Source organism: Ostrinia furnacalis, unplaced genomic scaffold (assembly GCF_004193835.3).
Source record: "Ostrinia furnacalis isolate ACB-3 unplaced genomic scaffold, ASM419383v2 OfSCF4888, whole genome shotgun sequence".
Classification (NCBI taxonomy): Eukaryota; Metazoa; Arthropoda; class Insecta; order Lepidoptera; family Crambidae; genus Ostrinia; species Ostrinia furnacalis.
The window spans coordinates 120,240-146,363 of NW_021135127.1; the positions used below are offsets into that span (position 1 = coordinate 120,240).

The 26,124-nt window shown below is 34.2% G+C and overlaps 1 protein-coding gene across 1 annotated transcript; it reads right to left on the reverse strand.

Moving 5' to 3' along the window:
* Positions 1-570: 570 nt before the first annotated feature.
* On the reverse strand, positions 571-24,839 carry LOC114360090 (myrosinase 1). Its single transcript, XM_028314655.1, has 10 exons — positions 24,734-24,839; positions 19,813-19,946; positions 16,489-16,657; positions 12,779-13,049; positions 7,899-8,034; positions 7,507-7,604; positions 6,963-7,088; positions 5,981-6,151; positions 4,039-4,289; positions 571-1,157 (listed from the first exon to the last, which is right to left on the reverse strand). Exons 1-10 carry the CDS (start codon positions 24,784-24,786, stop codon positions 998-1,000), a joined length of 1,569 nt encoding a protein of 522 aa, XP_028170456.1. The 5' UTR covers positions 24,787-24,839; the 3' UTR covers positions 571-997.
* Between the last annotated feature and the right edge of the window lie 1,285 nt (positions 24,840-26,124).

The following is a 26,124-nucleotide window of genomic DNA, read 5'->3' on the forward strand; positions in this document are numbered from 1 at the left end:
TTAGAATTTTATAGCCTCAGTAATAAAGTCTGTTAACAAAATCAAATAGTGATCGAAACTCCTTTAAATTTTAGAATATCAAAGTACCTAGCTATGCGATATTTATCGATGAAAAATAATTTAATAAACGCGTTAAAGGACAGCTCACTACAATGTTGCTTTAAAATCAATAACTTGATTACTTCAATTAACTAATAATTATGTGCATTTAATATGAGCTCATATTTTAACAAAACAGCAGCGATATATTTTGAATGCTAATTTTGTCCTTTATTAGCTATTTTAATTTTTAATCGTTTTACCTAAATGCGTAGTGTCAAGATTATAATTTCACAGTGAATTCAGATTTTTTTCATAGTTACATTACATACCTACATTTAACATTACCTACCTAATTTCTTTTTCACTGAAAAACAAAGGCGGGTCTTGTTAATTTTTCTTTATTTACCTTACGATGATAAAAAGTAAAATTTATTGTTTTTCAGAAATTTCAACGAATTTTTGAAATATTATATTATTATGCTGAATTCAACGACTCGCGTTACGAAATATCGTTCTAAACATCATACTAATTTGTTGGGGCTTAGGTCAAATTCTAGGATTGAAATATTGAAATACTTTTGTTAATAACTGTACTTTTGGAAATTTTGTACAGACAGAAACAAAATTAATTCTGTATTGTAAGTAAATGTTTTATTATTCTTATAATAATTCTGTTTAAAAATAACATACCTTAAATTTTTAATTTTCAACAATTTTTCTTGCAGTCACATCATTATTATGATAATTAATAATAAATAAAAACTAAGAACTCGTACAATTCCGTTAAGATATTTAGACATTTTAACTACCTTTTGTCTAACATCATAACTTAAAAAATACAAGTTTAACAATCACAAAAGTGTTACTCACAACACTGGACTTAATTTATAATAATTAAATTATATTTTAATTAATTTCCGTGATGACTCGTCGGGCAATTTGACTAAATTGTTAACTATAGTTTGTTTGACTGATACTTAGAAGATTCGGGTGATAGAAACTCAAAGTCGATTTGTCTCGTTTTCACAATTTGCTTGTAGAGTTGCGCCGAGAGTTTCGGTGTGCGTGTTCTCTCGGGGCTTTCGAAATCGACGTGGAATAGCCCGAACTTTGATCTGAAAAAGAAGTTTTGTACTTAGAGAAATCATAATAGCCTGAAACTGGATCTGGAAAATAATGTTTTACCTACTTAGTGAAATACCAGACTACTTATCTAAAAGCACTTTTCGGTAAAGTTAGTGAGTTACTTTCGGCGGTTTGATTTATGATGAATCTACTTGTTAAATAAATGGATGAGATTTTGTAGATGTTTTGGCTGAAGAACTTCATCTTGTACAACTACATACATAGACACTGTGAAAGCTTGACAGCTGCCCATAAAAATTATCCCCATTAACATTTCAATTAAAATGTTGGATATTTCATCCAAAAATGGCTTACAGTAAAATATTAACAAAATAGTAGTATATTCTACTAAAATAAATATTCTTACAACAAAATATCAACCCAATTTCAATCCACAGCGTATAATTTGAGCAGCAAATCATTTTCTGAAATCTAAATTTGCTAAAAAAATGTCAACTACTTGGGGCTATCCTAAATTATTTTGCTTTCGCAGTTAACGAACCGAATAATGATTTTTCGGTGGCCTTTTCTACGGCTTTAGGTAAATTACAAAAAGTTTACTGCTGAATTTTATGTGGAATCTTTTGTTTCGTTCTGTGTGTTGCGTACTCTGCGCACGTAGGAGCAAGCAAGGTCTTCGCAAGCATACCTACCCTAATTTCTTTATTTTACCAAATGAAGCCCTTCTTTCTATTTCAAAAAGAACTCAATTCGAACCAATTTTCTTTATTTGTCATTATAATGATAACTACTGTAATCGATTTATGTCGGTCAATGAAAATGTAGGCAATGTTTTCAAATTATCGATCCATAAGCAGAAAATTTTCTATGCATATATTGACTTTTATCGGTCATAATCACTACGCAACTTAACCATTCTGAGTTTTGCGTTGTTTTAATCGATATAATTGATATCGATACTTAAGAAAAACATCATTATGTTACGTAGTTAATTCAATGTCATGCCATTCATTTTTAAGTTCAAGGTAACTCTACTTATATCAATTACGTATAACGTTACGATTACTTTAACTATATTTATTCAATTAACAATTCAAAAATCAAAATCGATTAAGATTAATTAGTAGATACCTACCTACTCGTGAGACACGACGTCATTTGCAATATTGATAGGTACATAAATTAGTTATGTTATTATTTTTAAATATGGCAATTAATGGTTATAATAAGGGACAATATTATTTGATCCTCTAAAAACTAATTGATCTTTTTTGTATGTGCACTTTTAAAAATAAATGATGTTTTTTATTATATTTTATCTTTATATTAATTATTGGGTCTATATTAGTTGATCTACGGATAAATTATGAATGATCTTCATTAAAGGTAACATAATATTTATGTTTAACATACTCTTTTAATATTTGGTAAACAAAAATAATATTTGATCCTCTTTTTTAGTTATTGATCTTTAATTTTGTTAATTTGATGATTTTTATATCAAGTTTGCCTTTTAATATTGATCACCTAATAAATACATTTCGATCTATGTATAACTTAACTTTAAAATATATTTGATCTAACAAAAAATATTATTGGTTAATATTTTTAATTAAAAAATATCTTTTAATTTACGCGGTACTTTGTGGTTGAGTGACAATCGTCCGTCATTGGTTACTGAGTTGGCCAAGGGCTTAGCGGCCAATAAGCAAGCAGAATGGTACATTGCCATGTTTGTTTAAATTACAAGCTTTGCTTAGTTTGGGACTAGAGGCGCTATGTAAAATAATTTCTTACTTCTGACATCCCTGAACCCGACATCATAATTTTTACCTCTTTATTTTTTTCAAATCGCAAGGTTGATTTTCTCTTAGTATACCGATCTCGACCGTGATCAGTGACCATAAAGTCATCTGTCAACGGGTCGATTAGACACGATAAAAGCACTAAACGATATTTGTTTACTTTTAGTGCGACATCGGGTCGTAAGGACCTGATAATTTTTTTTTTCCAAATATTTACTGTGTTTGACGAAACAATTGCAAAACAATATTTATCTTTCGTACTACTGAAAAGACCGAATATATCCATCCCGCACCAACGCATCCAGCACCTAAGGTCAATTCGACCCGATAACGCAGTGTGAACGTGTTAAGTATGCTTTTTTAATAAAAAAAAATCTTTGAACATCAAGTGCCTTTAAATAGTTTCCATCCTTTGACTACAACTTAATAAAATAAGTACCATAACATAATTATTTTGAAGATTATTTGATATAGACAAAAAATAATTTATACAAATCGAATTATTTAAAAAAGTATCACAATATTGAATATTTGGTACTCATTTCTTTTATTTTTGAGGACCAACAAGTAACGATCAGATATAATTTTTACATCTCAATTTTTTTTTGCGTAGTTCAAAAGAGGTTAAAATATCGATCGATTTTATTTATTTTATGTCTCAAAGAAAGAGGATCAATCATTAAAATAGATGACCATTTAGATTTTTTTATTTGCCGTTTTTGCTAATTTAAAAAGATCATTTAAATACATGCCTTATAATAACACATTAACGCAAATAAAAAGTCGTATCTTATGATCTATGGCTTCGAAATGGCAATAACAAGGCAATTTAAGTGCTTATTTACTATTTCACTTGTGCCTTGAAGGCTTTCGGACATGAATTCGGAAACCCTGACGTAGAAAATCAAATAGACTCATGAGGAAAATAGCTTTCGTGGATGGTTTAATAATAGATATCACATCGATTTTCGTTATTTTGTTAGGATTGTCAAAAGAAATAGCGTTTCATTACTTTCTTGTGCGCATTGTAAGGACAAGCCAAACGATTGGTGCAGTAAAATTATATTAAAAACTCTTGTAAATTCTTCTATCAGTAAATACTTACGTATATCCGTCGGTCCATTCAAACACGTCCATCAATGTCCAAGCGAAGTATCCCTGAATATTTATATTGTCTAAATTCTTAGCTAAAAGAAGCTGGTAGAGATATTTCTTGTGATACGATATCCTAGCGTAGTCCTTCAAACCACCTAGATCACATAGACCATTTTCTGTTACTATGATTGACATGTTATTTTTCTTGATGTAGTTATCGTTGACCCAATTCAGGAGTTTTCTGAAACCTTCGGGGTTTACCTGTAAATAGAGCATTTATTATATTCGTTTCAAATATAAAAGGTAAAAACAACTCATCTGGCCAGCGTAGCGTAGGCTAAATCATAGTACATTTACTTTAGTAAACTAGCTTTTGCCCGCCGTTTCACTCGCGGCTTTCCTGCATAAAATGTCTGTCATCTATAGAGAAGCTTTATCGAGTGCATCGCTGTTTTAAAAACCGGAACTCAAACTATCGGTTCAGAGGCGTAAAAGCGTAACAAACTATCGCATTTGTAATATTATTACGGATTAAGAAAAGGTGGTTCTTTAGTGATGTGAACGGGACTATTCCCACCTCTCGTTCCCACCGCTGCAACTCCTGTGTGGCCAGGATCTAGATATAGCTTGACCGCCAATATTAACCTAACCAGTGAAGTCAAGTTTGTCCCGGTGGAAAGTTAACTGTCATTGGACCCGCAACGAAATAAATCAGAATAACATAGGAGTAGGGGAGTTCTTTAGTGATGTGAGTCAAAAGCAAACAAGCCATGTTAAAGTAAAGATATTTATAGGAAGTCTAAGTAGGTAATTTGATTTATGTTTGTATGGAATCACAACTAATAAATTGAATGGGTAAGTAATTCCACACAAGTCATAAAAACTTATATTTTCAATAGCATGACCTCCTGCAGGCTAATAACGTTTGACGTATATGTCATTAGGACCACGTAAGCCTGTGTGACATTGCATCAGTTAGCATTGGTGTATAGTGGCCTCTGTCACACAAAGATTTCATAGATTTGTACTTGAAATTTTTTGATCATTTTGATAAGATTACCACAATGTTAATATGTTTATAGGTATACTATAGGTTCTTAAAAAGTAATATTTACATAGTAGTCTATGTACTAGTGTTAGTACGAATATAAGATAGGTAAGCGATTATGTTTAGTTGTCATAAAGTGTAAACCTTATCTAAAGATAGTACTTTTATAAGATGTCAACTTCCTTTAGTCAAGTAAAATATTATAAAAATTTTCAGTATTCAAATAAACCGTGAATTTTTATTACTGTTTCTCCGAAATTAGGTAGGTATATGTAAATATTTTACTTATAGCTAATGGGAAATTTTAAAGTAAATATTATTGTTAAAACTAAACTTATGTATGATTTAAGCTAATAAAACTTCATTTGAGTAAATTTTTAAGCTAAATAAAGTTCAATAAACCCAATAAGTGACTTAATTATAAAATTGTTCGTGAGTTAGTCCGATTTCATTGACATTGAGTAATATTAGATAACAGACGTGAAAATAATGGCCGTAAGGTCAAGATCAAACTTTGTCCTCATTCCACCAGCTCGCACTGACTCTTTTATTATGCGAACAGCTAGGCCGTTTGTAGACATCCGTTTTTCACCGGACGATGGACTGTCAAAAAACGGATATCCTTTGTTTGCTGTTAATTTTCTCGCCGGACCTACGTCCGATGCATGTGCAAACGTTCATTATAAACCATACACCACAACTAAATCCGGCGAAAAAATCGGGCCGTAGTCCGTTAAAAAAACGGATGTTTACAAGCGAGAGTGGATAGGCTCTTACAAGGCAGGTATGTACCATCCATCCTGCCTGCCTTGTTCTGTATTACCACGAGGGGTTAACGGGATGATTAGTAATTTGTATTTAGGTACAATTTGCTAATATTCTTTTAATTAAAAAAAAAACTTACCGAGAACCAAACTGCTCCAGGCTTGGGCCAGTTAGGGTGTTGCTCCAGACATACACCAGTATCATGGTCCATTGAGGGTACGTTGTACTCGTCACCGGGGCACGGCGACATAAGAAAACTAGCGTAATGGTTCAGGCCGAAGAAATCTGAACTACCTTTAAGCATTTTCACCTGAGAAAAAAAAAGAATACAGTTTGATTTTTGTTGTTGACTTATATCGGCCGTCTGTTGTTGTCCGTATGGTTTTTCTCTAGCGTCAAAAACATACAAGTTTCCAATTTTGATTAGTTATCTATACTTATAATAAATCTGTAGAGAGGTCAATTCTGTACATGAAATATATTTTCAAAATAACTATCAGGGGGTGATTAGTGATCGATACTGATGCCAAAAATGCAATCAGTAAAATTTTTGTCTGTCTGTCTGTCTGTCTGTCTGTCTGTCTGTCTGTCTGTATGTTCCTTATAGAAACAAAAACTACTCGACGGATTTTAACGAAACTTGGTACAATTATTCTTCATACTCCTGGGCAGGTTATAGGATACTTAGGAATTCCCACGGGACAGGGAATTAGCGGGAAAATCCTTTTGTATGANTATGAAAAAATCTGAACCGCGTAAGATAGATGAAGGGGGGGTAAAACGAGATCCACGCGTACGAAGTCGCGGGCGGCCGCTAGTTTAGAATAAAATAATTGACATTTTGACATATTTCCCTTACTGAAACTGTGAATGTGCCAAACTTATTCTTTGTTATCCGACGACTGAAAAATCGGCACTTAGATTATCTACTTTTATTTTTAAAAACTATTTTCCAAATCCAAACAAAATTGGTACTCATTTCGTATATCCTCTTCAAAATTATTCCATATGGAAGACCGTTTCGCAGTTTAATATCGTGGTCGTTTCATAAGCTCGAGTGAAATTAAACAATAACAACGAAGTTTTAGAATTTTGTAAAATTTTAGCAGAAAAATACTAACTTCTTCTTGGGAGAAATACGGCAGTCGGGAGCGTGTGTAGCCTTGCTGTATGCTCATATTGTTCACTCGTTGCCTCACGAAGTCCGGGTAGTCCCCGTTAAATATCGGATTAGCGTAAATACCCAGCTGAAATAATAATCAATAAACTTTGAATTTAGAACAGACATATTTATTTTTCTTTATTTTGAAACGAAACTTTTTCAATTGTTTAATTTGTGGTCAACTGCCAAGTTATTTTAAGATAAAAAAAAATAATCCCTGGTAGAAATAATAACATTTACTCCCATGCTCTTTGCACTTACTCGTATGTCGAGACTTACGCCCGTATTCACCAACGATGCTTGCTAAAGTGAAGCAGAAAATCGAACGCACAGCGTTGAATAGAGCTTTGTGATTGGTTCATGTGTCACCCTGTGCATCCACGCGCACTGTGAGACCTCATAGTAATGTTTGTGAATACGGGCGATAATAATGTTAAGTAGGAATGTTTTTAGCATAGACATTTTGTTATGTAAAAGTTTTAAGAGCAAGTCATACCACTTACATGCATTTGTAGATAGTTTTCAGCTGCAGCAACATCTTCTGGGTCTGAAGCGTTCTTAGGTTCTGCCCAGAACGAGTCCAAAGTGATGCCTATTTGACCTGTATTTAAAAACTTGAAATTAGTAGATGAACTACGATTTAATCCTGTAATACTTTAACATCTGGCGTCATTTGAAATTATCTTTATAACAAAGACAGCTAAGATATTTTGAATACCGGGTTATACAATTTCGCTTGATAAGTATTAAAAAAGTTTTAGGAATTAATAAACTAAGGACTTGTACAACAAATGATAAGACAGACATTAACAAGTTACAAAATAAAATGACATCGTAAATACTAATGTACTACAACAGATCCTAAATAAATAAGTAATAAATCTAATTTACTGACCATTCTGCTTCGGGCGAAACACCTTGTCGTACAAGTGGTACGCCTTAGCGTGTGCCAGCAGCATGTAATGAGTGCAGAGGTACTCTCCGATGCCATGGGCGTTTAATGCAGGAGCGAACTGGGTCCCGCCGTAACCCTGGAATTATGTTCATCATCATTACCTTATGTACGAAGAAAAAGGCTTCAGGAACAAGAAAACATGGACAGAAGATTTATCCAAACTGTTTAGTTTGAATTCGTTTTTTGATTACGTAAATCTAGTATCTCTAGTCTAGTAGTTTTTCTAGCACATTTATTGAGATGCTAGCGGCCGCCCGCGACTTCGTACGCGTGGATCCCGTTTTACCCCCTTAGGAGTGGAGTTTCGTAAAATCCTTTCTTAGCGTATACCTACGTCATAACATCTACCTTCATGCCAAATTTCAGCCAGATCCCTCCAGTGGTTTGGGCTGTGCGTTGATAGATCACTGTCAGTCAGTCAGTCAGTATACCTATAATAATATAATATTTAGATGACATCCCATAAAAAAAATCATGAAAATGTGCCAACACAAAATCATAATGCCTTGCATGGAAAAAGTTATCAGATCTCATGTAGAGCCAAGCTTCTAACTCTACAAGTCCTAACTACTCATAAATAAATAATTAAAAACGTACTTAACTATCTAGTTACCAACCTACTTACACTTTAGTCAAAATATGTGGCACGGTCGTTTCGCTATCGTCACATGGACGTAAGGTGTATATGTTACTGTAAAAGCTCGAACTACGGTTAATCTTAAGATTTAAGTGTAAGTCTTAGGATTTACCGACATGAGCTGGTAAATGTAAGTATTTCTGAAAATACCACGATTTTTTCGAGCTTTTACCATTCGAATTCAGTATATGCTAGGTTTTACCTCTGTCAGCTGGTAGATGTTGGTTTTAGGAATAAAACAATGAGTAATTCTTAATGGGGAATTATAACACGATCGACTAAAAAATAACTTAGCGACTGATGATGGCATACTTACTGTTTTAATAACTTGAGCGGTATGAATTAATTGAGTAAGCGAAAAATTAACTTAACTAACAACGAATATTGATTAATATAATCAAATGCAGAACCAACGAGCTTACAAAAAGTGGGTTATGTTTAATCCATTTTAGATATTAAAATTCTGTCCGTGCGACTACATTACTAAGTGAGCAAGTAGAAATACAAAGAGGGCAACTTCAATATTAAGATAGATTCGATTTTTTTCGATTGAAGTAATTTCTGATGATGATGATGATGATGAGATGCGCTGAGCACGTTATGACATGTTTTGTTTTTCAACGTTTACCGTGCCATTAATGTAAATCCTAAGATTTACCAACGAAATGGTGGTAAGAGTTCGAATCGCAAACCTTTTGGGACATTTACCATTAGAAATTGGTAGATCTTAGGTTTTACTGGAATATCTTAGGATTTACTGCAATTCGAGCTTTTACAGTAACATATACAATCATTCACTGTTTCATTACTTTTTGTCATATAATAGTTGTTTTACTCTTAGTAACAAAACGGCCAAGATAGATAAATAGTTCTCCATATTTTTATCGAGCGCAGGGACTTACGTAAAGACCAAATCGAGCAAAAAGCAATACTGTTTTTACATAAAATTCTATTTTAATCATAAACAAAGCAAGATCAACACTTTTTTCCTTTACGAGATAACGATAATGCGTCATTTCTTAGATATAGAGGTCTAGGTTATAATAAATATGAACTAATGGATGTTAATATTTTAAGTTATGAACAGCTTTGTGGTTTAAATCGCTTGCAAAAGATAACGTGAACATAAATTTGCTACTTGCGGAATTCAAACTTCAGACCGTTTCTTATCGGCACCCGGAAACCACTAACCGATCGAATTAAGCTTCCATTAAACTTCTACGTTGATTAAATCTTTAGTGCACAAGTTTTATATGAGACTGTATTGTTCGTATTTCCCAAGAGTAAGTTCAATAGGTAAGTTTTGGAAGCAATAGAGTGGTAATATGATTCTGTCTATAGCTCTTGTTTCGATCGATTTAAAAGCGCGCATGACTGTCGCTCAGTGTAAATATGTCGTCGTCTATCATTTGTTATAATTTAATTAAAATAAGTACACCTTATTGTTCATATTAAGCCTACAAGTATACGTGAAGTAAAATAAGTGAAGTATTCGTGAGATGCGGTCCCGTAGAAATATCAAATCAATGAATTGAGTGTATTTGAAAAAATAAGTGGTAAATAAGTAGAACGCGTCGTACCTACGTAAAACTACAAAACATTTTAATTAACAAACATTTTTTACCTTTTTAGGCCTACAGCTGAGATCTTTTGTCTATTTGTACGTAATTCGTAAATAAGATTTGACCTCTAAAAATTCAGCTGTATTTTTGTTCATATCAACGGTGACATTGACATTAGCTGCGCTGTGATAACGCGCGATGTTATGAAAATCTTTCACAAGCCAAAATGTTGTTTATACTGCTTAAGTAATTTATTTTCTGGCGCACGTGATCCATAACGTAAAGTGACAAAAACCAGTACATTTTTCTAAAGAAATAGAAACAAAGACTTTAACTCTTGTTATTATTACTGAAAACTTTCTTTGAAAACCTCGTTAACAACATAATAGCTCTTGTAATTCAATATTGCATAGTCTGCTTCAATATACTCGTAAACTGGCAATTTCTCACACAAACAAAGCTAGCATCGACCCCAAATTGTGTACGTCCCTAGCGATGTGAATATGTATTTGATTGCAACGTGAAACAATGTAGAGAGTAGGTAGAGATCTGGGATTGTTCAATATTTGTTTAAATATTGTCATTTTATTTCACTAACAAGATTGCTTTATTATCAACGTGGTCTTCGTTTTTGATAAGGCCTTACTTTTGTAAGTTTTAAGTACCCAGATAGATAAAATTATGACCCCGAGGTAAAAGAACGCATTGCAAACATTGATACTTCCATACTTAATCCTTTAAAATTTCGAAAGTACAGTTACTTTACTTGACAGTTGAAATCCGGATTTGGACAAGGATTGAATATGGGAATCGGGCGTATACCTATCTATAAAAGCAAAAGACCACTGATTCACTCAATCATCACGAAATTTCAGAAACTACAAGTGCTAGAAGTCTCAAATTTTGCAAGGGGGTTCCTTTTAGAAAGTAGGTGCTCACTAAGACGGCATTTTGCAAATTTCAACTCCTAAGGGGGTAAAACGGGATCCACGCGTACGAAGTCGCGGGCGGCCGCTAGTATGATTATATTGTTAAATATAGTTCATCCTGAGGAACTAAATTCCACAAGATAGATGTGCAGAACTTGTTGAGGTTTCAGCTTGTTCTCACACGCTCCCTAAGTTCGGAAAGAAACAGACACGGGAATTCAAAGTTTAATGCCTCAACACGCTTCTTTAGTGTGATTAAGTTCGTGCGAATAGAACTCTACGTAGAGACGTGATATTTGTTAAAGGGTTATAGGTATTAACTTATATTTAAAAAGATTTGTTAAAAGTTTTTTTGTTTCAGACGACTTACGTTTCTAGCTAAGGTTACTAAAAAGAGTAAAAAAAGCGAGTTAAGAGAATCAGTTTTAACTACTGTGATCGATGCGACGATATAATAAAGAATGATTTATAATAAAAATAACAAGTAGGTAACATTGACCGGTGATAATGACACAAATACCTATTAATAAATGCAGTTCATCTTACTTAAGATAGGTGTAAGTATTCAATTTACATTTTTCAGCATATTATGCTGGTGGGGGCTGTTGACCGTACTGTACAAAATCGATTAGGTTAAAAAACTATAGCGCAAAATTCGTCAGTGATAGCTCTTTTGAAAACTTAAAACTTCACTGGCTTTAACTGGAATTACGGGACAAGTTTATGGTATTAAGTTAATTATAATAACCAAATTACCAAGTCCCTCGGCTATTTGATTGTCCCTTTGATCATTTCATTAACGCCGTCTAGACTAAATTAAGGCTAGTTGAGAACTATGAAATTAGTTTCGAATTCATCAGCTATCAAATATTTTTGATAGTAACCTTCATTTTAAGGCAGCGTGTACACAGTAGAGAATTCGTCAAAAAGTGAAAGTTTACTTAAATCTATACCAATATTATAAAGTGCGAGGTCTGATTTGAAAAATTATTTTTATGTTGGATTCTCATTTGTCGAGGAAGGCTTTAGGCTATTATCAACCCTACAGCCAAAAGGGGCGGAGCAGTAAAGAAAAATTATGCAAAATGGGAAATATCATTCAAACTATTTTCACGCGTTCGAAGTCACGGGCACAGCTAGTAAAATATAGAACTTTAGTTAATTTTTATTGAATTTTGTTTATATTTAGGCTGTTCATTTAGTTCCATTAGTCATTCAATGTCCATTTCTAAATAGAAAATCCTATGAATCCATATTAACTCAACAACATAAAATGGCAATCATCGAATATGAGTCACAGTTTAAACAATTTTAATTAATTGGCAACAGTTTTGTTGGTTGTTGTGGGTAAATGCTAACCGAATTTAGGCCAATGCTTTTTGTTAACAAATAAGGCAAGCATGTATGCATATACGAGATATCAATCAGTAATTATTTACCAATCTATTCATTTATCCAATTTGATTTCAAAAAGCATTCCCTGGTCCCTTTTATAAGCTTCCACCCTGTGTAACCCTTACCTGCCTACGGTTCTATATTACGCGTAAATAGTTCGTCATAAAATACCTTCTAAGCTGATTTTCTTGGAATAGATTCTGTCTAGATTTTTTGGATTTAAGCATTCAGACTGAAGTTCCGAAGTTCACTTAAATAATAGTTATAATCTCTTTACAATATTATAAAACTACTTACATTGTAGCAGTGTTGATGCGGTTCGTTCATTGTAGTCCAGATCTTGACTACATCTCCGAACAATTCGAAGGCTACCCTGGCGTAGTCTTCGAAGTAGTCCACTACTCTTGGGTTGTTCCACCCCCCAAGGTCCATCAGTGGGGTGGGCAGGTCCCAATGGAACAACGTGACTACAGGTGTGATGTTAGCCTTCAGAAGCTCTTCGAATACATTTCGGTAGTATCTTTTGCCGTCTTCGCTGATGTAGTTGTCTGTGCCTCGTGGTAAGAGCCTAAAATGAGAATTAAGTCAACTTCAGGAGAATGTATAAAGTTTTCTTTGCAACTATAAGAGCCCAAGCACACGGCGTATTTTAAACAGGCCGACGTTTTAGTAACGCGCGTCAATGACGAGCATTTGTCCTTCAAATATGCTTATATTGGGTCCGAGTTTTTTGTGTACCGCGTCTGTGTCGTTAAAAACGATTTCGCGATTCGCGCTTTTTGTAAAAATTTGTTTGATACTTAACAATAATTCGAGAAAGCCATTAGCTATCTACCAAGATACATACGAGTATTATTAAAATCGCTCGCTAATAGGGCATGAATATCGGAATCTCGGAATCTCGTAATATCGGAATCTCGGACTGCGAGATCCGATATTTCAATTCCGATATTGAGCGACCCAATATCGTAATATCGGAATCAGATAAAAGTTTTAATTGAGATTTTAAACAAAGCGTTTAAACTCGCCACAACCTGCCACAAAGCCCAAAGTACATGATTGGCAAAAACCAATGATTTTCTCATGTCTCTCACCATCACTTTTTGTTCCACTGCAAATATTTTAATATCTTTACTACACTCAGCGGCACGGAATTTGGCCCAAGCCTAAACAACCAGATATGAGGCCAAATAGGTGTTGTATACCTAAGTTTCGTGTGACATGTTAACAGAACATTTGTTTTTGTTAATTTAAGAGGCTAGATTTATAAAAAAATGCGTCTGTTTAACTTTTTTGACTCTAGAAACGCATTTCGTTGCTTTAGCGTAAAGAGTACGGGTAAGTTTAAATTCGATATTAAATGTTGTAAGGGTTTAGCGTTTTGTTTTTTGTTTTTAAATTAATCTTAGGGTTATTCTCGTTTCCATAATTTGAGAATAATGGCCATTACTCCAGCTCAAGTTGCTCAAATGGTGTTGCTTAGAAGTCAAGAGCGTATGCAACGGGAGATGGCTGAAACTTTCAATTTATGGCGTACAAACTTAAGGTACACGTTAAAAAGGCATGACTAGACCGCCTTTTACACAAAAAGACCGAGAAGTGGGGAATTAAGGTGTAAATCAGCGCGCGATGACCCGATTATCGTGCTTGCAATATCAAGAAATCGGGCTCTCACTACGTTTGAGATACGCCAGCGTTTACAAACAGCAAGCTCAGTGAATGTCAGTGATCACACAATAAGAAGACGGATGGAGGATCATAACCTGCATACTCGAAGACCAGCTCGAGGACCAGAACTTCTCCGATACCTACGTGAAGTGCGACTTACGTTTTCTAGAGAACATGCAAATTGGACGTTAGACTAATGGAGTAAGGCAAGGTTCTGAAGTGGAGGCCACGTACCGGAAAGTGCAGCGTAGGACTCATAACCACAAGGTGGACCGACGACCTCATAAAGGTAGCAGGAAGGCGCTGGATGCAACCGGCCATTGTGAAAATCATTATCGGAGCCTGTGTTCAGCAGTGGACGTCCTATGGCTGACATAATGATGATGATGGCCCGTGTTTTTGTGAGTTGTACATCGATAATCAAAAAGGAACCAATTACAAGCATATTCAAGTTTTTTACCACTCTCTACAATTTTTGTAGCACGTGATTTGAATGACTCTAAAATTCGTTCCGCCAACATAAAACAGGGTAATATAATGAAGGAGTAAAAGTTTGTTTGATACCTGTGATTTTACAAAAACACTTTAATTATTTGCTAGTCCATATATTATAAGCTCATTATCAGTAACCATTCATTATCAGGTGATCCGTCTGCTCGTTTGCCTCTTGTCACATAAAAAACCAAATGAAATGGATACCCATAACGTAAAAATGGTTTTAAAACTTCAATTTTATGAAGTACTGTTTTGTACCAAATTAAAGATTTTGATTACAATCATTATTTTATTGTAAACAATCCAGAATTCTTACGAATATAACCAAATATTAATTGCATAGCACATGAACTCAATTCCGATATTAATATCGCAATTCCGATATTGAGATCTAATATCGGAATTCAATATCGGAATTGAAAACCTTCCGATATTACATGCCCTACTCGCTAACTAATTAATGATAAAAATAAGTGTCTACATTTTCTAGTCAGATGTCATTTAAATAGTTAATTTAGTTACATTATCTCATGAATTTTAATCAACAGCAAAGACTTTTTGAATTCCACTGCTCCTTAGGTCCTTGGCACTAGTTTTAATGTTTTTAACATATTTCATACATTATTATTTTTGTTTGAGTGAGTTGAGAGTTTGTGAGTTGTTTTAAATGAATAGATAAGTTATCACTTTCTATTGACAATGTCTAGGTTAATTCATGTAGGTTAAGGTCTCAAATAACAGATTACAGAAGGCTGTACACAGCTATTCAGACAGACTGTAGTCTGTCCCATATATGGCTCAAAAACCTTAGTCAAAAACTCATGTTAAGGTCATAAAGCAATATTTTAAACATACTGTGCCCTATTAACCCTCCGTGTACGAGGTGACTAAAAGTTACGTCCCGTACCAGGTGGGGTATGACACACCCCAATATACAAAGTGATAAAATTTTCATTCAACATTTTTTTAGGTGGAATTTAATATTTAATATTGATTATTTACGTATGCTAATTAGGTTTAAGAAATGCTCTGAGCTGAAAATATGTATTATAAATTTTTTATCATAAAAAAATAAAAAAGACACAATTTCCGTTGTTCTTGTAATTTAGGAATCAGTTTCCTATGTATAATTTTTAATTAGTGCCTTTAATTATGACAACCGTTTTTATTTAACAAAGTACAAGTATTTACTTATAATTTAAAAGTAAATTAAAAACTGGAAGGGTATAAATTTGTTTTGATCATCGGTTTTCAATTTACCACAATTCTGATGAAAGAAAATGAGTATGCTCAATGCATAAAATGGGAGCGTAACAATTTTATTTATTTATAAAATATGTTATTCCATTTCAGTAGCCCATAAATTGTATCACCAAGTATAAATTGTAGCCCATAAGTGTATGTTCACATACATCTTCGGATCTCAGTACTAAACTTCCAGATTCGCACTAAAAGTCATCTCATTTGACTAAAAGTGCTTGAAAATTTCAGATACCGTAAAAATCACGAAAAATAATATTTGTATTGAATTTTATTCAATTGACAAAGCTAAAAAAATATAAATTACACCAAAACTGTTAGATTTTTTTTTTAACTTTTTAACAACGTCCCGTACCAGGTGGGGTGTGTGACACCCAAATGCACTTCAAAGGCATGTAACTCAGTTGGTAGGCACCGCTGGACTGATTTTGCAACGCTGATCGAAGCAGCAGTGTCATAATTCCAGCTACTGAGAATTTCAAATCCAGCACTTGCAAATTTTTTAAATTGTGGCTATTTTTAAAGGTCTGGGGTGTGTCACACCCCACCTCGTACAGCGAGGGTTAATAGAGGTTAAAACTTACCTAGGCCACGACATAGACAATCTGTAGTAAGTGAGACCAAGGTACTGGACCATTTTGACATCCTCCTTGTACAAGTGGTAAGAATCGGCAGCTATGTCGGCATTGGACCCATCAACCGTATAATTCGGGTATTTGTGGAGGTGTGTGTCCCACATGCTTTCCCCTTTTCCTAGAAAAAAAAAATGATTCAGCTCCATCTTTCATTAGATTAGTTTTGTCACCGTTGCAGTCTATAGATGACCCACGCTGAACTGTCCCACCAAACTCAATGACAGGGGGGCGCTACCATCGTTCAACTATATGGATAACATGGCAAAAACCGGAAGCAGCGATCCGGTATTGACGGTGGCGCCCTACTGTCAATGTCATGGATAGGACAGTTCAGTATTTTGGAACTATACACACCAAACCTCAAAACCGACGCGTCAATTTTTGATATTTTATCATAAATCATAGACTAGAATACAAGTCGTGGACTTGTTTCTTTTGAAATAAAGCACCGAAATCAAGCTGGGCTGTCGGCGGGCTTGGTGTGTAGAGTTTTTAAGCGGAAACAATACTCGTTCCTATTTCATCTATACATAAGTATACAGGAAGATTAAAGTATTTAATAAGTGTCACAAGGTTTTCAAGTATTCCAATTCTTTAGAACTGTCTCTCAAGGTTTCTTTCTGAGCAGAGGTTTTCCAAAGAAGGAAACGATTTTGTTTCCGTTTCCGCACTCGATTGTAGAGAAAGCACAGAACAGTGTCATACATAAGAACACAAAGTTCAATCAGCTACATGACATTGTCTTAACTAACCCATGATTTAATTTGATTTCAATGTTAGTAATTCTTCTGAAAGTTTAATTTACTTCATTAGTTAAGTACCTATATTTCTTTTCATCAATATATTTTTACAACTAAGGCATGCATTAAATTCTTTAGTTGTACTTTACTTTAAGTTAAGTACTTACATTTAATTGATAGTAAAACTCTGTAATCTGTAATAGCTATTTAATTTTATTGTAAACATAAAATATTGATGATAAAATCGTACGAAGTACCAAGCAAAAGTTTTAATAGTAAAACATTTTGTTATATTTTTATCCGCGCATTATTTATTACGAATAGCTGTTAATTAGTTAATTAGGTTTATTGATACATGTATTAATATGAAATGACAGAACACATTCCTATAACTTAAAGATAAAAGTATAATAAACTCTGTTGTTGTCTAAACTACTAAGGAGTTACGTAGAGCCGCCATAATGGTAAAGACCTAGTGACCTTAAAGTCTTGTAAGAGCCCCTACATTCTTCTTGAAATACGTTTTTTCAAAAAGTTGACATTGATTTAACCCTATAAAATCTTAGACTGAGTTGCACCATCTTACTTTAACTTTGACAAACGTTAAGAATCTGTCAAAGTCCATACAAAAAGCACCGGTTATCGTCATATTTACCGTTAAAGTTAGGTGATCGAGCCGTTCACGGGAACTCAATGATAAAATTTATACAAAAAATGTTAAGTGCCTTAATTAAAGTAGTATTATGAACCTATGTTATTTTAATTAATGTATTTCAAAATGGAAAAAAATATTACAAAACTGTAATTTTCTCCTTTCCAGGAAAATGAGAGCTACTCGCAGGAAATGAATAATTAAAGTGGCTAATTTACACATTTAATTCGAAATGTTTTCCCATGTTACCCTAATCAAATATCGGTTAACAATACACAGTCGGATTAATAGCTCAATGTGCGGAGATACGTTTATTAGTACGAAATGTTTACATAATTATAGCAAATAACGAAACGCTGTTCGGTCAAATAATATGAGCATTGAAATGGCCGAATATTTATAAATAATTGTGTATTTTATAAATAGAAGTGGGCATTTTAATTATGCAAATTAAAGTAAGTTATTTTTTGGTTTATTTCTAAATATCTAATTCGTACTTAACCCTTAAGTAACATCCTTTTTTGGTTACACTTTGAACACCCTGGGGCAAAAAATTACCCCAAACGGAAATTGAAAAATTTTAAGTAAATATTTAAAATCAATTTAATTTTGTGATTTACAATGTATTAATGGACTCACTGAATTATACGATTGCCTTAAAAGAACGTCTATCTAGCTTAAAGAAACACCTTAAATCAATCATAACAAAAAACAAATAATTTGTCTTTGGCAACTAATAGTCTCCACAATGGTCTTCTAAAAATCTTGGAAAGTTATTGTGGGAACCAAAAACTTACACTAATTGGACATTAAAAAGATGTTTTATGCATATTTTAAACACAAAATGAAATAAAACTAAAATTTCTGGCTTTATAATAAAGCAAAATAAAAAAAACTTATTTTTTTATAAAATTATGAAAAAATATTTTAAAATATTTTTATATATTGTATTCCTAATTATTTTTTTTCAAAATACATCAGAAACGCTGAATTACTACGTAATTATCACTTTTGAGCCCTATTTCTGTGTCGAATTTATGAACGCTCTGTTCTGAAGGGATGTCTTCAAAGTTTGAAAAGTATCATGTAAATCAAGCTCTAATTATCTCTCTGCATTCTAGAGACATAGTGCTACATAATCGTCATATAAATATTTACTCATTTTGTTTCAATGTTGTAAAAACCTATTAATAACATGTTAGGTGATGATAAATTAAAGTATGCGTAACTAACACCCTGGGGTAAATTTCTGCCCCACCTACCTGTACAAGCCAAACGGATGATTTTTTTCACATCCCGCATCTACGAGCTTAAAGCGCACACTCTGGATTGAGAATACACAAAATGACATTGCACTAGCTACGCTAGAAAAAAAGATATGTCAATTTTTATGCGCCTGGGGTAAAAAATTACCCCACGGTGTTACTTAAGGGTTAAGTACACAACATTGAAACCACAGAATTAAGGACACTACCTAAGTTTCAGTACGTCGTCATGGATTATTACCATGACGTGAGAATTCCACGAAATTCTAAATAGTTTACTAAGGGTGGGTTGCACCACCTAATTTTAACGGTAACTGTGACGATAACCGGTGTTTTTTTGTATGGAGTTTGACAGATTTTTGACGTTTGTTACAGTTAAAGTAAGATGATGCAACCCAGCCTAAGTATACTATACTGCAGATATTTATTCGCTTAGGTAGGTACGAATAATGCAAATCAAATCATTTATTTGTAAAACATAGGTGACGGAATTCCGGTGGTACATAATGAGTCGAGCTCTATGTTTGTCCTATGAGTGATGTTATATTAACATAGGAGGCAGGTGATCAGGCTACAAAGATGTTATAAAGATAGTAAATAGTTAAAATACACTTACCTCCAAGGTTCCATCCTCCTTCAATTTGATATGCTGATGTCGCGACTCCAAAAATGAATTCTTCAGGGAAAGTGTAATTACTTAATCCCGTATACATTAAAGGCTCGCTCAAACCAGACACGGTGCTTAGAAAGCTGAAAATAAAATCATAATTACCTTACAAATTATGTGACAAGATCAAATACGACAAACTTGTGGAATAATATTTACGCCCGCTTGCTTAAGTGAAGCAGCAAATCGAACGCACAGCGTTGAATAAAGCTCTGCGATTGATTCGTGTGTGACTGTTCACGAGCACTGTGAGATCTCATAGTAATGTTTGTGCGGACGGGCGTAACCATTAGAGCACATTCAAGTGGCTAAGACTTCATAAGTACTCAGGCTGTTTCGAAAATTATAGTTTCAGAACTCATTTTCTTATTGCACATTACAAAATAACAGGAAAATGTTCAAAACTACATGTGCACCTATTATTGCATAAGACCTTTAAGTACACTTAGTATGCAAATAAACAATTTGAATTTGAATATTATGTCGTTTCAACCAAGAAACGTCCAAGCACTAAATGTGGTCTATAGTTAGGTACCTATGTTTGTATATTTTGGTAAGAATTAAGAGTTAAAACATTATTTTCATCACAAGTCCGCGCAGACCAAGCCGGGAACAAACGGTAGTTTCAAGTGTCAATACATTAGCAGGTTTAAAAGAACAATAAGGATAATGTACGGTTGAGAAATATTTTATAATAGAGTTGTAAGGAATCCTGATATGCTGTCGTCATTCATATTAAAACTAACGTGAAACTAATTTGTTTTTAATTTTACTTTATCTACTTAGAATAATGTTTTTGTACAAAATAGTTTAAATTCAGTATGTCTCTTGATTTTAAAACCATTGTATTAACAGTCTCAGTACTCGATAATTTATTTTGAGTTCTTAGGTACCTAATTATAATAACAAAATCCATTAATTAGGTAACTTTTTGTATGAAGATCATGGAGCTCGATCGATTGCTTAAACGGTGCCGGTGTATGGGATTTACGGTTAATAGGAAAATTGTTTTTAAGGTAGTGAAGTTGTTTATGTGTATGACGTTGAGATCGTTTCAACGTCATAAAGCTTGGAAAATATTAACCACAGGTTTCCTAATGTGTTGTTTAACCACAAAACTCATTTTAAAACAAATGCATAGGAAACATAGTGTTTTCATGGTAAGTAGGTACCTAGGTATAGTTCGACGCCGAAAATATTGAAAATCTTATAATCAAATAAATTAAATCTGACGCGCGAGAAACTAATAGGGATGATGACTGAGTAATGAAATCGAAATTATATTTAGTCCGTAAGACAGATAATTAGAAAATATTAGACTCATATTTTTTAATTTTTTCCATAATCGAATAATTATAGTAAAAACTCTACTCAAGCGTGACTCAAGCGTGACGTATCGCGCCATTTCAACTCGATGTAGCACTGTTATTATTTAATTATGAAAGAAAATAAAAAACATGAGTCTAATATTTTCTAATTATCTGTCTGACGGACTAATAATTGAAATTTTGTCATCTATTTTTTGAATTTTTAACGTGAAAATTAAAAAAAAAATCCTTGAAGCGTTCTTTACATTAAATACTTTTCCGAACTCGATCAGCACTTTGAAGGTTTTTTTAGTAGATAATAATATGTAGTTGTAATAGGAGTGATATTTCAATAAAAACATAAGTATAATATAGTCTACTGTCGACGACTCTACCTACTGCCTAAACTGAAATAAACTATTGCCGCCACTCAGACTGACTAACATTGATGCAAATGTTATTTATCTTTATCTCTACTTAGTAATGTAAAGAATCATATTATCTCTGTTTGCAAAATAAAATATCGTGCAGAGGACTAAAATAGATAAATCAAATTTAGTTGTAAAAATATAACGTTTCTAAGGATGAAAAGGTTACTCTTTCCCTCAAAAAAACTACTGAGCTAGTTAAATATTACAAATGCATGCGAGAAAAACCGCAGGAAACGTTTAGTGTTAAGTAAATAAATAAATATTATGACGCTAACAGTACCACTATTAATTATTTACCCAGCAATGTTTCCGTTTGTATTTTTATCCGCTTTATTTCCAAGACCGGTTCTGTTTACACATGCCGATAAATTTTGGGTAACTTGTCCCACACATAAATCTCGCGAAAATTGACCAATTTATCTGCCAGATAAGGCTGTGGAGATGCGAAAATTGTGAATCGTATTAGCAAAGTGTCTGTGTCAGTGAGGCCGTTTGTATAATAGAACAGTAGTTTTTTGGCGAGAGTGTACGCTGTTGGGAAATTGAAAAAACAATGCAGATATAACTTTCACGGAAACATGCATAGTCAATATTGTTTCTAAATATGTACATGTTTAAGAGTAAGTATAGAAAATTTTGGTAAAATAGGTTTTAAGGCCGGGTAACAGAGAAAATGGCGAAAATGAGGTTTTCATTTTTCATTTTTGAGGTACTAAACAGTAAAATAAAAGGCTAAGATTTTTTTTGGGCATAGTTGAGGATATTTTCTAGGGCTATTAACGGATGGAAACACGATTTGATGAAGTTGACTCGATAGAATAAATTCCCAAAGTTACCTCTATTCGTTTTCTAATAATGGTTTTATTTTTAAAATAAGCGATTTGAGATTCTGAATCTTTTACTAAACTAAAGTTCAGAAATAACTTGAGGGCTTTTAACGGATGAAATTTTTATATTGCGTCTTATTTAGTTACTATGTTAAAAAATGTGGAAAAAATCGCCCATGACGGCTTGGACAATCTCAATCAGTCGCGCGGTGGCGCTTACGGAGGACGGACGCGTGCCAGTTTTTTGGCCGTGACAGTTCTCGATGTGTGACGCTTGAAGGGAAGGAAGTCAACCTAACCTAACCAACTGCGTATTTCTATACTGTGTAGCTGGAAATTGTGGCGGGAGCTCTTTGACGCGCTGTTTTCGGCGAAGAATTGCGCGCGCAGATTTTGACAGCGCGAAATACCTACTTTAGAAGAAATACCAAGCCTTAAGTAGGTACCTACTTGCCGTACCTACTTAAAACTTAGACTTTCCTTATGGCTTTAGTATTTAAATTCATGATTAGATACGTCCAAAAATGTGACAGCAATTTTATTGTTTTGCGGATTCCATTGTATTAAATAGGTCCTATAAAATTTATAGAAGTTAATCATCTTACAGATGAAGAAACCTTATAAAGGTATAATTATCGTGAAAGGATTTAGGTTAAATAATCAGAGATTTCATTAAATTATGCTTTACAGCTATAAAACCAACTCCTCCATAAATTATTGCAATGCAAATAAAATGCATCTTGTCAAATCGGTATAAAATCAGCTCTATTTGAAATGAGATTAAAGATAAAGTTAATCTTTAGTTAAATCACAGAAACTAGATAGCAGTCAAGCAGTTAAATAAACACGATCTGAGTTTATGACATACACAATTCAGTTAAAATGTATTTTGTTGTTTTATTGCATTGGCTATGAAACCGCAATGAAATACTTTAAATGTTAAAGTAACAAATACTACTAGGTACTTATTGTTTCTTTGTAGAAATTACTTATTATTTAGATTAGTGGAACATTGTATTGTTTTATAAAATTCTAATATAATTTCAAAGATTTCTGCGAAATCGGTAAATTGCGTATCTTGAGAAGGACTTCTCAAGGTTGCAGCTTATACTGGAGCGATTTGCTTATACATTGTAGATGTATCAATATTTATTAAGAAGTATGAATAAACCATTATTTCAGCCAGCAACTTATAAACATTGTCATACCAGTTTATGTTTTACATAGTTGTTTATGAGTTTTAATAATTATAGGATAATAGATAATTATAGGAGGAGTTATAGGCTTATAGCACGTCAAATTTTTAGGGACTATCCTTCATCACAGCAATTTGTGTTAACCAGCCCGTCAATGAAGCTCTAATTTGGTTCAGAGGACAGTGAAATTATGAATCGTTTCTGGGTTCATTCCGGTGCACACCATCGAATTTTCGCGGGGAGAGATCCATTTAACCCACTGGGGGTCCCATTTGCCCAGTGGGTATGCAAACCACTTCCCGACGTAAAAAAGTAGTCTTTAAAACTTAGACCCCAGTGAAATAAGCGGGACAAAGGAGGAGTTCGATGCTGAAATTGATTACGGCACTATTCCCATCACTCGTTCCCACTGCTGTAACTCCTGTGTAGCCAGGATCTACAGCTTGACCGACAATAAAAACCCAAACAGTGAAGGTCAAGTTGATCCCGGGGGAAAGTTAAACTGTCATTGGATCCGCAACGAACTTAACCAGAAGAACATTGGAGGAGTTCAAAGTTAATGCTGCAAATTGATTGCCTTTCAGTGCAAAGCGGATGACAGATGATAAAAAAGAAAAAGATAAAAATGTACATCACAAATACATGACATATCTATATACTGGCTGAGTTATTAACCGCCAGATTTTGCCAAAAATATTACTTACCTGCCCAGTATAATATTTTTGGCAAAGTCCCCAAATAGCGCAAAGTATACCCATGTCGCTACAACATCGTATAATAAATAGCAGAAACAGATGTAGGTACGAGGATCGCGTTTATGTTTCCAAAGATCACACTCTTACAAGATAATAGAGATGATAGTTACTGGTTACTATTTAAAAATACTCGTGTTTACTCAAAAAGGTCATTAATCGATAACTTTTTTATGCAGCGCGCAAAATGATAACGATTGTCAAAACTTTTTTTGTAAATTTCGTTTTTTTTTCTTAAATTTTGAAATCTGCGACACATTTTCACCACTTATTCACTTAAAAAAATTATAAAAAAATATTTAAATCACGTATAAAAGTCACCCACTTTATAAATAAAAAATGCGAATATGTATTTACCTAAAGCAAGCTAGAGCAGCTACGCTCAGGGCGACTCTACTCTTGCCTCTCATTTTGCCAACTAAAGCACCTGCAAGTGGTTTGGACTATTAATTCAACTAATTCATAGCAGTGCGGCTACAATCCATTGATAAAATACTAAAGACAGCAAGAGATGTCCGCGTGCGGTTGTCGATATCGATAAAACTAGCCGTAACAACTGCAAAGTTACAGTTACTTTATGGAAGGTTGCCTGATCGACGATCGATTATCGTGAGAAAAAAAGACACTTTTTATACATAAAACATTTTATATTCCTAATTTGTGACTTATTTTAAGTCTTAGGTCACTCCACAAGTCCACACTCGTTTGCTTTGACTTCAGTTTAATTTTTCAGTTACCTACTGTCAAAAACTGTGTATAATTATTCCCAAAATAAATATTTACGCAAAATAATAACATTGCACGCTCTATCCAAGTTACGTCATCTATCTATTGACAATATAATTTACAGTGTATTTAAAGTGTATTGAACCGATTATAAGACGTTATCACAACTTAAACAGACAAAATGATGATGATAACGTTTAATATCCTCTCACAGGTTATCGCTACAACATGATGCATAACCTATTGTGCGCGTGAATCTGTAGCTTTACTATGAGTTTAAACGTCATCGCTAGCGAGTTCGTCAAAAAGTCTATGAAGATTTAAATGCTTAAATGTAACTACTAGGGGGGCTGTACGATCTGTCATCTATACTAATATTATAAAGCTGAAGTTGTGGAACATGACGCTCAACCACCATAAGGAGTTAAAGCATTTAATTTACATTTTTTTTTTTTTTTTTTTTTTTGAAGGGACGCGCGCTGGTAGCTTAAGGAGCTTTTCCAGCTTCACCGGGCAGAGTGGCGAGTACAGAAGGTACTCTAGCCGTTTGGCGATCGTCGGTGCGCGTGCCGACGAGGCCGAGTGTGGGCTCGAAGCCCAGGCTCGTCCGCGTCGGTCGCAGACTGACGTTCGCGATCGGGCCGTATCGAGCGCATAAGGCGCCCGATCAGTGGCGAACCCAACTAGAGGGTTGCCCACCGCGGTGTTGGACCAAAGTCCAGCCTACGGCGGGCTCACTCTAGTGGGCCCGATCGAGGGGACTACGGACGCGGCCTGAGGGCGCCACGGTAGGCTCGGACCTCGGCTCAGGCCGTGTCCGGGGGACGGATAGGGGAGAACCGGCCCGGTACATGTCTGTACCGTCCGAAATGGAAAGCAGGGCCTCGTACTCGCCGGCGAGTACGGTGTAACGAGCTACTGTGTTGTGGAGTAGTTGGCGTGCTTAAGGCAGTGATGTCTGTGTTCAGAAATTCGGTAATAGGATCGTCCGGGTCGTCTAGGACATGCCTAGGTCGTCGGTA